The 12,354-nt window shown below is 37.8% G+C and overlaps 1 protein-coding gene across 1 annotated transcript; it reads left to right on the plus strand.

Annotated features, from left to right (window-relative positions):
• The first annotated feature begins 602 nt into the window (after positions 1–602).
• LOC119421153 (zinc finger protein 85-like) lies at positions 603–4,537 on the plus strand. Its single transcript, XM_037688542.1, has 2 exons — positions 603–956; positions 3,255–4,537. The coding sequence occupies exons 1-2, from the start codon at positions 782–784 to the stop codon at positions 4,535–4,537; spliced, it is 1,458 nt and encodes a 485-aa protein (XP_037544470.1). The 5' UTR covers positions 603–781.
• Positions 4,538–12,354: the final 7,817 nt, after the last annotated feature.

The following is a 12,354-nucleotide window of genomic DNA, read 5'->3' on the forward strand; positions in this document are numbered from 1 at the left end:
AAGTTGTTCTTTTTCAAACTCTATAATTTTGTTGTTGTGGATATAGCTGATTCTGTGGCTGTGATCATCTCAACCAGAGAAATTATTTTTGATGCAACTGACTCTCTTGTGAGTCCTCGTGGCTCAATGAGACTAACCTTTATAAATAAAGGTTGCACGAATGAATACAAAAAACAAAACATGTTACTTGTATTAAAATATCAGATCTATGAACAGGAAAGAATGCATATGAGGAAATAATTTAAAAAGATTTAAAAAATATACACACTTAAAAAGAACGTATAGAGCAAACATGTATAAATTATAATTAGATTTAAAAACGAAGCGCAAAAAATATTACATAATATACATGATAAACCACACTCCACACCAGTTGGTGGCGGTAATGCACCAAACTATTATTTCCCAACCACAATAAAAATAACCTACAAGATGATGTTTCAAAAAATACATACTGTATATGATATATCTCTTCTACTTTCTACGTTTTCCGCAGCCATGCCTCGCGTTTTCTGTCCTTCAGACATGCTGCACTAACTGCAGTTATTCTCTTAAACAGATGGCGTCGCTGCGGAGAAAATAATACCGCTGTACACAGATGAAACACCAGAAGAAGAGTGACCGGAAGTACCTTTTTATGCTAACGAAGATAAGAAATGTGAGGTATTGTGCTACTACGAGTTAATTTTCTGTAACTTTTACAGTAATTTCATTTTCTTGATTTCGGTTCGTCTGTACCCGTTCCGAAACTATTATTTAAAGGAAAGTTTAGCTAACAGAGATGAGGAGACAGCAGGCTGAACAACGAGAGGAAGTGGCTACGGAAAAAATGTCCGAGTTTCTGGAAACAACAGATGCAGATTATAAAGAGGAACGATGTCGTTTAAAGGACAAACAGCAACACAACAAAACTCAAAATGCTGTTTTCAACCCAAAAGCTCAGCTTCACAGATTAGGTTTGTATCTAAACATTCCTGCTTTTCAGTGTGATGATTTTAGTTGCAGTTTCACCAGTGACAGGGGAGGGAGGGGAGACAATGCCTCACCGGTCATCATGCCAGGTAAAATACTAACAATGATAAGAGAAAAATACATTTAACCACTGGACTGTTCTATAAAACTGGTTTATAAAACTGTTTTCTGAATTATTTCAACACTTCAGTGGTCAAAATCGTAGAATTTACGCATTACCTGTTCAAACGCATGGAAGAAATGCCGGGTGAGGCATTGTAAGTGCTCTGGTTCACCTCTTGTGGCGCTGTGTCATACAATATATAAAGTTGGTGCATGCCTGTCTTTATATTGCCAATATACATGTTTGATTACACATGTTGATGTTCTACAGTCTGTCTCATATATTGAATGAATGTGTGTGACATATTTCTTCTTTCTAGATACTCGAAATAGAATACTAGAATTGTGCCGCTCGAGGTGGCTTCGTGTTGGAGTAGCTCTGTTACTTTCATTCTGAGATACTGCTTTTGGAAACTTTAATTCCTGTTTTTCTGGTTGTACATCCCTTTTTTTGTATGATTGTTTCCTCTGGTATCAGATACTGTGCAGCTGGAAGGATTTTTACTGAAACTCTTTTGGTTTTGGACATTTGTTATGATGAATAACCATGACAACAAAGAGTTTTTTACAACCAGAAGCAGCTGATTAACATCTCAAAAGCTCAAACATCTCAACTACAGCCCCAAATCTCAAATGAGTTGAAAAGGAGGCTCCGTAAATGCATTCCCGTATACCCGATAGCTGTGCTCGAGTGCCTGACCACTGAGATCCTAAGATCTCCTAAAATATCCTGGAACTGGCAAAAAAAGTGGCTCTTGACAGCAGAAGGACTGGGATCGTCCCCCGGCACCTGCAGCTAGCTGTCCGCAGCAACAAGGAGCTCAGCAGGCTGCTGGAAGGAGTGGCCATTGTTCTGGGAGGAGTTCTGCCCGGCATTTGGACGATCCTGCAGCCCGGGGGAACCGAGAGGGCAGCCAAGTCTGGGTGGATGGATCGGACAGTGTGGCCAGTTTCTTCGGATCCACTGTGGGACGGACCTTTACAAGAGATCCTTCCTGCCTACAGCCATCAGTATCCATAACATCTCAATAAAACTAGGATAATGAGTTACAACATTTAATTTCCCTTCGGGATTAATAAAGTACTATTGAGTTAAATTAATCGGTCAAAATGCATGGCACGCTGAAAAACACGAGAGGTGTAACAGAATATACCTTGCCTCACCAATAGGGGGCAGTGCTGCCCCATAGTTACAATGAAGCGGGTGCAGTCACTGTGCACTTTTCTGTTACACAGAGGGGCAGGAGTGTGTAGCAAATCAGTACACTTGTTTAAATTTGTTTAGACCAAATAGAAGATCATATCTCAAAACTAAATTATTTTTCTAAACTCATAATTGTTCATACTCATTCGTATTAAAATAAAGGTAAGACAATACAAGTTTTTTTATTTAAAAAGAGAGGAGTATGGAGTTGATTAAAGCATAATTAGATGCCTTTAAAAAGAATAAAGGCTAAATAAGCTTCTATTTGGGGTTCATATATGTGAGCATCTGATTCCAGACGATTCAGCCTTACCTGTCACAAACCTCACGTCACTGAGTTTCACGGATTACAGGTCTCAATGAGTCCTCAAGGCTCAATTAGACTAACCTGTGTAAATAAAGATTGAATTGAATTTTACCAGTATCATGTATACCCTAACATTTACTAAGGTCATTTACACAGTATACAGTATTTGTATTACTCATAAAATGAGTAATTAATGCCCAATCTGACAATTTTGCCCTCAATTACTCGATTAATTGCCAGAATAATCTATAGATTACTCGATCACTAAAATTATTTACAACAGCCCTATACTTTAGGCAGTTGGTCTCACAATGGCCATGGACGGATATAAATTAAAACTTAGTTCATGTGAGCACTACATGCCCTCGTCAATATTTAATTTACTTTAGTGCATTATAGATCAAACAGCTTGACGAATCTCAGGAAAAAACGTGATATTGGATCATTTTCCTTGATAAATAAATGGCTGAGTATAATATTTTTGTCTCATTTGTTTAACTGGGTTCTCTTTATCTATTTTTAGAACTTGTGTGAAAATCTTATGTTTTGTCATTTTTATGCAGAAATTTAGAAAGTTTTAAAGGCTTCACAAACTTTCAATCATCGCTGTATGTGTGAATATAAAACTATAATTGTGCCTGATGTTCATGTTTTCAGTGGTCCCTGCAGATGTTCAGCAGATGGTGCTGATTAAAGAAGAAGCTCCAGATGTGCAGATGCTTGGTGTGGAACAACAGGATCCAGAGACCCTCAACATAAAGGAGGAAGAGGAGGAACTGTGGACCAGTCAAGAGGGAGAGCAGTTTTGTGTGAAAAAGGAGACTGATGACACCGGGTTTGCATTCACTGCTGTTCCTTTGAAGAGTGAAGAAGATGAAGAGAAACCTCTGTTTTTACAGCTTCATCAGCACCATGTAAAAGAGGAAGATCTTCCAACCAGTAGCTCAGCTGACCAGATGAAAGCAGCAACTGGTGGAGAGGACTGTGGAGGAGCAGAGACTACCAGGAACCCAGATCTAAAGACTTATGGAGATGATTGCAGCTCTTCAGAGACTGAAGTCAGTGAGGATGATGAAGGTGATGATGTGAATGACTCTGACTCTCATCTAAAAGACTTATCAGACTCTGGATCAGAACCTGAAGATGGTGACAAAGACTGGAAGGAGAGCAGAGCTCCTGAGTCAGGCGTAAACACTGTCAACAAATCTTGCAGCTTCACTGAGCATGAGAAACAATTTCACAAGAGAAGTCCATCAGCGATGTCTTCAAGTTGTTTGTTTATCAAGGAATGTTTTGAAGTGAAGAAAACTGGAGGCTTAATCAAGAAAAAACTGTCAAGACAGAACTCATTTAGTTGTGAAGACTGTGGAAAAAGGTTTAAACAAAAGGACCATCTAAAGACACACATGATAGTTCATACAGGACAGAAAGCATTTACTTGTGATCTTTGTGGACAAAGTTTTGGACGGAAGTCAACTTTAAACACACACATGATGGTTCACACAGGACAGAAATGGTTTAGTTGTGAAGACTGTGGAAAAAAGTTTAACAGAAAGAGTAATCTAAAGACACACATGATAATTCACACGGGACACAAAGCATTTGCTTGTGATTTTTGTGAACAAAGGTTTGGACATAAGTCAAATTTAAACAGACACATGATAGTCCACACAGGACAAAAACCCTTTGCTTGTGATTTTTGTGGACAAAGGTTTGGATGGAAGTCTACTTTAAACTCACACATGATAGTCCACACAGGACAGAAATGGTTTAGTTGTGAAGACTGTGGAAAAAGGTTTAACAGAAAGAGTAATTTAAAGGCACACAAGGTAATTCACACAGGACAAAAAACATTTGCTTGTGATGTTTGTGGACAAATGTTTGGACATAAGTCAAATTTAAACAGACACATTATGGTCCACACCAGAGAAAAGCAGTTTAGCTGTGAATAATAACCCTTGTTTTGTCTTTTTTAGTCCCATATCGTAAAACGATGGATTCCTTTCAGTAATGTTTTTCTTTGTAACCAAACTTTCAATTTTTATATTTTTCCACTAGTTGGTGCTTTGCTTTTTTTATATGAGAGCCTCTGTAAAGTCTAGTTCAACTTACCCCAGAAGAGGTACGTCTGTCACGGCTAGTCGCTTAGGAGTCCTGCCTCCACGGTAGACGAGCTGCAAACAGCTGAACACACAGCAAACGGTTAAAATGCACTGCTAACACATGAATGATTCTAACTTATAAAAATAAACAAAAAAACAAATGCAACAAAACAGATCTGAAATCACAGGAAATAGATAAACACACATTCAAAAAACGAATCCAAATGAAAAATGCTGCAAATATCAAAATCACTAAAAACACCCAAACAACTGCAAATAAGATGCGCTACAAACTCCAAAAAAACGGAAGTGCATCAGACCATTGGGGGGGCGGGGGGTGGGGGGTGGAAATGTCCACCAAGTCACATGGGACCAGACCCCCCCTGTCAATACATTTTAGATGAGCGGCCACTTTCTAAAGTCATAATACTTTAATGCAAGGATACATAAAATGTCTCAAGTAAAGATAGGTTTTGGTGATGTAAGGAAACAAAAAGAAGCTGCTGTTAAAGGTAAAGTAAGGCAGAAAATTAAACATTGGCAAGACAATGGCTTTAAATCGTGTAATTTGCTATTTCATAGGAAAAGCAGAGACATATCAAGATAGGGGTGGGCGATGTGGCTCATATATATGAAGGAAATTATATATTGTGATATTTCAGAGCATTCTGGCGATAACGATAAATTTCGTGATTATAACAACAAAACAAAAAAAAAAAAAAAGAAATAGTTCTAAAAAGTCTGGTCCTCTGGACATTCAAAAAACAAAACAAAATTTTTTACTGAAATTACTTTATTTGATAAAGTATTCAGTCTCCAAGTATAAAAATAGAAATGGTCATTCTGTTATTTAGATTGAAAAAGTCTGCACAAAATATAGATCAACAAAATCCACCACAAAAACTAAAGTGCAGGTGCAGTTTCCCAAACTAACTAAATAAAATGAAGCTGATCTGTTTAGCATAAATGTAACATACAACAAATATATGTTGCCTTTAAATGAGCTATAACTTCCACAAGTTGTAACAAGGTGATCAGCTGACCCTGAAGCTTGTGGTGTTTCAGCTTCTTCTGTTCCTGCAGGAATTATTCTTTTCTCTGATGCTTATTTGATCACCTGCTTCTTTTCTTGTTTAATGGATGGACCGACTGTGGAACTCAAGAGACACTGTTGAGCTGCACGTGTTTGTACCGGCACTTTAGAGTGGGGGGAGATGTAGCCGAACTGTGCCCGCACCCCCAGCTTAGAGCGGGGTGCGTGGGAGGAAGAGACAGCTCGAGCTGTCTGTACACGCAATTTAGAGCTGGATGGAGAAACGCAGCTGAGCCGTGCATTGTTTGTTTTTAACATTTTAGCTAGCTAGTATTGCGCGCAACTAATTAGCGTTACGCCAGTACCTGGATGGTAGTTCGGTTTGATCGTTCGGCACGCTCAGTTCTATTAACGAGGCGGGGCGCCCAGACGTATTACGTCATGACGCTAGCATATCATGATATCATTTTTTTTCCCGGGCAAGCTTTTTTTTACCGGTATTATTGTGAACGATACGATCTGGCCCAGCCCTATTCAAGATAAACATGACAAAGAAAGCATTAGATACTTTTGCCACAATATGAAATGTGAAATAGGTGCTAAGGTTATCAAAACCAGCAGTAAGTCCAGCTAAGATGATCTGGCATATTTCTAAGATTTGCCAATGTAAAGTAGAAATACTCCTGATTATGTGTCTATATCACTAATATTAGTGTTTGTATCAGTCTAAAAGTTCTCTATCAATTTACAAAGTAGGCAAATTTTTAAAACAATATTTCTAAATGTTTTCAATCAAGTTCATTAATATTCATGAAGTAAATATTTACTACTTAATGCCACAATATTAAGAATACATTCGGACTGAAAATGTTTTTTTAAATACTTGTGGTACTTTACATAGCCAAAAAAGTGATATTTAAGGTTTTGCCATGAATTATTTGGGGTACAATCCTTCTCAAGACTATTTCAACCCCAGAACTCTGATTTTTGTACAACCAGGCTTAAAATAACCAGAAAGCATTTCTCTTTAAAATAAAATGGGTTGAAAAGGGTTTGTGAGCTCATTCATACAGGTTGTTAACAACAAAAAAGTTTAAATCACGTCATCTGGATCAGTTTCTTTAAGTGAGGAACATTTTGTACTCCATCCAAAGGACTTTATCAATCTGCAGCCTGCTAACCAGATGTGTCTCACAGGTAGCCTTCATTGCTGTTTCAAGCCAACCTCTAGTTGGAATCTCAGAAATAGACTTTTAACACATGCAAAACACACCCGTCCAAAACAATCAAACATCATGTACAACAATTAAGTGATTTGGCCATTTTTGTTGTTGTTTGCCTGGATGGTTGAGCTTACAGACCCTTTACTGAGCCACTTTGGCCTTGGTTGTCCTCAGGCTGTTTCTGTGAGTAGCAAGTTGGTCATCTGGCCTAAAACACTTGGTTGTTGTACTTGATGATGGATTGTTTTGGATGGGCGTGTTTTACATGTGTTAAGTCTACTTCTGAGATTCCAACTGGAGGTTGGCTTGAAACACAGCAATGAAGGTTACCTGTGGGGCAGATCTGGTTGGTAGGCTGCAGATTGACGAAGTTCTCTGGATTGGGAACAAAATGTTTGTCGCTTAAAGAAACTGGTCCACATGACATGATTTAAAATAGGTTGAAGCTTTAAGGATTGGTTCACATTAAACTCCTAAAATAAGCCACTTTTTGGCTAGTGGTCACTGAACTGTAATGTACAGGTTCTGGTCCCATATGACTTGGTGCACTGGTGACGATTCTCAGTCATCCAGGACATGGTAAATTCAAAAAAGTTCAAAACAAAAACAGCTGGACTTTATTTGTAACAGAAGACATTTTGCTGCTCATCCGAGAAGCTTTTTCATTTCAAAGAACGAGGAGTGTGGGGTTCGAGTTATAAAGCTGAGGTAAGATACAAACATACATATGCAGATTGACCTATCACACCTCACCGTACACCTCATATGACTTGGTGGTTGAGGCACCCTAGTGGTCTGATGAACTTGCATTTTTTTGGAGTAAGTTTGCAGCGTTTCCTACTTTCAGTTGTTTTGGTGTTTTTAGTGTTTTTGGTATTTGCAGCATTTTTCCTTTACATTCTTTTTTTTTTTTTGGGGGGGGGGGGGGGGGGGGGGTGTATATTTCTTCTATTTTCTGTGATTGCAGGTTTTTCAATTTGCAGCATTTTTCTGTTGCATTTGTTTTTTTGTTTTGGAATTTGCATCATTCATGTGTTTGCAATGCGTTTCAACCATTTGCTGTTTGTTTAGCTGTTTGCAGCTGGTTTGCACCTGTTGCCCACCGTACTTCTCTCACCTCATCTGACAAAATCGTTTCAGTTAGGGTGTAAAGAGCAAAATCTCAGCTGTAGTGTGCCCAAGTAAGTATTTAGTACTAAAGTTGTTTTGTGTGTGTGTGTTTATCTGTGTGTGCAAATACATTGTAATGTAAAAGTTTAACTTGAAATCACAGATTTGTGTTATTATTTATGAGACATTTATTAATTACATTATCAGCAGAAAACCATTACAATTACAAAACCAGCAGAATTCTGTTATCATCTAGTGTTGAGCATGGACTTTGTTCGTCTACTGTTAATATATATCAAACTCTGCACATATTTAAGAATTGCTGCAATGTAGGGTTCAAATGCAAAAACACCTCATTGATCTGGTCAGTTCCTGAAATTAATACCAGTCCTAAATGTTTAGTGCATATAGATATAGAAAACCTAATAATTTAGAATACCTCTCATGTTATTCCAAAAAAGTTCAATCTGGTCCTCTGGACATTCGAAACGTTTCTAGATTGTTTTGCTTTGTTTTGTTTTTGTTTTTTTTTGAATGTCCAGAGGACCAGATTGAACTTTTTTGGATTTTTCTACCTGGATTATTGAGCATGCATCAGGATACTCTCATGTTATTATTGATGGTCTTTCACAGAACAATAAAACAAGAGAATGTTTCTGTTGTATGTTCAAATGTCTTTTTAAAAGTCCCCAACTAGTCCATCCAGCTGGTGCACAGGTTTGTGTTAATATCTTGAGCTACGGTTCTGTTGGTCAGTAGCTGGAGCTTGGCTCTCCTGCTTTTAACCAGAATGTTGATTTGAAATTAAAGATTCAGAACGATTTTTTTAATCAGTTTTTGTGCAAAATTGTGCTTTAAAACATATTAAAACAGAAAACAGATATGTTATACTGTATAATCAGAATGTACATCCTGTTGCACATTAATCTTAATATTTTATATTGCTTACAATTTCTTATTCCGCTCGTTTCCTGGAATATCTTGCAAAAAGATCTGAAGCTCTCAACCTTGACCTCTAAGTGGTTTTAAACATCTGGTAAGTTCCTGGGAAAAACCAATGCAGACACATTCCTGTTTTTAGTGTTCTACACCGCCTTACAACCTAGCAGTTTTTTTTTTTGTTGCTACTTATCCTTTTAATTACCATTTTATTTTCACTTGTTTAAAAATTAAAAAAAATTGTACGCATCCTTTATGATTGTCTGTTGTTGTCTTTGTTATCCACTGTTGTCATCGCTCGTTGTTAAAATCAGATCTTGTAAATGAGTCCTCGAGGCTCAATGGGATTAACTTACATAAATAAAGGTTGATTGAATGAATTTTTTTATGAAGCATTTTACTCTGTATTTAACCAGATAACCTCTAGAGGTCGCCACTTCTTCACACATGGAGAACAACACATGTTAAGTGGTGGATAATGATTCTGCACTCCAGTATTTCTGTGGCACACAGATGCGAGTGCGTGAGGACTGGCAGGTTGCTTCAGTTTCTCAGAGGCAAACAAGGTTGATGGTGGGATATTTGTCACCCTCCAGTTCTTTCTGTGCACGGTCAAACGGTTCTAGAAATGTGACTAAAAAACGAGGGTGCAGGGGGTGACGGTATGGCTAAATACTAACAATAAAGGTGGCAAACTCCCGATACGGTCTCTTTTTCTGTCGAATGTCCACTCCCAGTAACAGTAAGTTTACTGATGAGGAATGTAAATAAATAAAATTGAGTGCCAAAGGTCATCAGACTGTGAAAAGAGAGCAGCGCTGGCGGCGCATTGCGCAACAATTACGCATGGCCCCGTCCACCCTTCTTTGCGCCTCTTATGACACATCTGAGGATTAACACTTGACCCGCACACAATTAAGTGACATAATGGAGCAAAAGAGTATAAAAGAAAAGCTAAAAACGGGAGAACTCGCTCTTCAAAACCAGCACGGTGCAAAGTCTGATGTCTGGATTCTGGACCCTTTACGCACTTGCCGAAAACGCTCCAGAAATGTTGAGATCATCGCGGCTGTGCAAAGCTCTTGTGCGGTATAGAAAACAATTCAGTCCATCTGCGCCGCTCTCAAAGACTGTACTCAGATGGACGAGACAAGATTCAGAACTGTCTCAAGTCAGTGCAAGACATTACACCGAGCTGTGTGAGAAGACGCTCGCGGGGAGCAGGCGCGCGCGGGACCGGGAGCAGCACTTTCTCCTCTGCCCGTTGGTGCGCCTCTGCTGCTGCTTCCAGGTAGATGACTTTAAGATCTGCGTTTGCAGATCTGCGTATATCAATCTCTTATGAGATCGACTGGAAGTATCAGCTATTTGGCAACAGCAGAAACCAGTTTGAAGCTTCTTGATATCAGAAGCCCTTAGAATATGCTGTGGAGCATTTTGAACATCACCAGTTACAGCTTTACAAGTTGAAATGGGGGAAATGCCTCTACGAATTAGAAGACTAAAACCAATGTTAGTGCAGTGGATTAATGTTAAAGGACATGATCAATCTCATCCAGTTAAAATATTACAGGAATGTTGAGAATGTCAGAAAACATATTTATAGTTGTGGCTGCTGGTAATATAAAAGCTCAGTATGCAGGGTTACATGAAATAGACTTATGTCCAACAGTTGTTCTTCCTTGCATTCCTTGTTGGTTATTTATTAACCATTCTGTTGATTTATCTTTGCATCAGTTAATCAGAAATAAAGGGAAACATACCTCAGAAAACTTCTTAGTGCAACAATTCCTCCATAAGCAATATATGAATAAACTTATACTATTTACAGATGGATCAAAAGCTCCAAAATCAGGACAAACTGGAGCAGCAGTTTATATCACAAATCAAAATGTAGAAATGAAAAAAAGAACAACAGATAACTTGTCAGTCTATGCTTTAGAATTAAAAGCATCATAGGTTTAGAGTGGATTGAAAAACATAATGGTCAAAAATATGTAATTGCATTTGACAATATAGCAGCTTTATTAAGCATTAAATCAAGTGACTCAAAAAGAAAATACATTAACAGGATTTACCATATTCTTTATAAACTTGACTTGAGGGAAATGTTAGTAGATTTTGTTCGGGTTCCATCACATGTGGGAGTGGAAGAGAATGAAGACGCAGACATTCTTGCAAAACAAGCAGTAAAGTCTAAAAATATAAATTATGAAATTCCATTAAGTAAAGATGAAGGTAAAATGGTAATAAATATATATGAAGAAAATATGGCAGGGACATTAATGATACAGGAAGACATTTGTATAACATTCAGATAAAGGTGGGATATACAAGGAAAATGGGAAGAAACAGGAAACTAGATTCAGTAATTACTCATATCAGAATAGGACATACAGGTCTTAATGAATCTCTTAAGGTAATTGGAAAACATGCAACAGGACTTTGTGAAAAATGCAATCACCCTGAAATGCTTCAGCATGTTTTTATGGAATGTTCTGGTTATGAACTATAAGAACCTCCAAAAAGAAATAAATAAAATGAATATTAAATTTACAATTAGTGACATTTTTAGTAGTGATGTTTAATGATTAAATTATTATTTTCTTTTAAAAGGCAAACTTAATAGAGATAATGTAGTTGAATTACCAGCAATAAGATATTTCACAGCATTAGTTTTTTTAATTTTTTTATTTATTCCCGGTTTATCTGCTGTCCACACTCCAGCTCAGCAGGTGGCGGTAATTCATCTTACAGTAGAGCTGCCAACCGCCATGAGACGCGAAGAAGAAGAAGAAGAAGAAACACCACCAGAAGAAGAGTGACTGAAAGCGCGTCTTTTATGCTAACGAAGATAAGAAATGAGAGGTATTATGCTGTACTTTTAGACTACGAGTTAATTTAATGTGACATTTGCAGTAATTTCATCTTCTTGAATTCGGTTCATCTTTACCGGTTCCGTATCTATTATTTTAAGGAAACTTTAGCTAACAGAGATGAGGAGACAGCAGGCTGAACAACGAGAGGAAGAGGCTGCTGAAGAAATGTTGGAGTTGCTGGAAACAACAGATGCAGATTATAAAGAGGAGCCATGTCGTTTAAAGAACAAACTGCAACACAACAAAACCCAAGATGCTGTTTTCAACCCAAAAGTTCTGCTTCACAGATTAGGTTTGTATCTAAACATTTCTGCTTTTCAGTGTGATGATTTTAGTTGCATCCAACATTATTCAGTCAGGTCATCTGGACAGTTTCTTTTTTTGTGCTGAAATGTTTTGCCTTTGATCCGGAAGGCTTCATCAGTCAAGGAAACACACAACAAAACTGATTCTTCCCCCCAACAGCTTACTCCAAAGTGGAAC

Source organism: Nematolebias whitei, chromosome 15 (assembly GCF_014905685.2).
Source record: "Nematolebias whitei isolate Nwh7 chromosome 15, NemWhi1, whole genome shotgun sequence".
NCBI lineage: Eukaryota > Metazoa > Chordata > Actinopteri > Cyprinodontiformes > Rivulidae > Nematolebias > Nematolebias whitei.

Excerpts from the sequence above, each read along its gene's own strand:
- LOC119421153 (XM_037688542.1), top strand. The coding sequence starts at position 782 with ATGAGGAGACAGCAGGCTGAACAACGAGAGGAAGTGGCTACGGAAAAA. Across the intron at positions 957-3,254 it reads AGCTCAGCTTCACAGATTAG|ATGTTCAGCAGATGGTGCTG; the intron begins GTTTGTATCTAA and ends TGGTCCCTGCAG.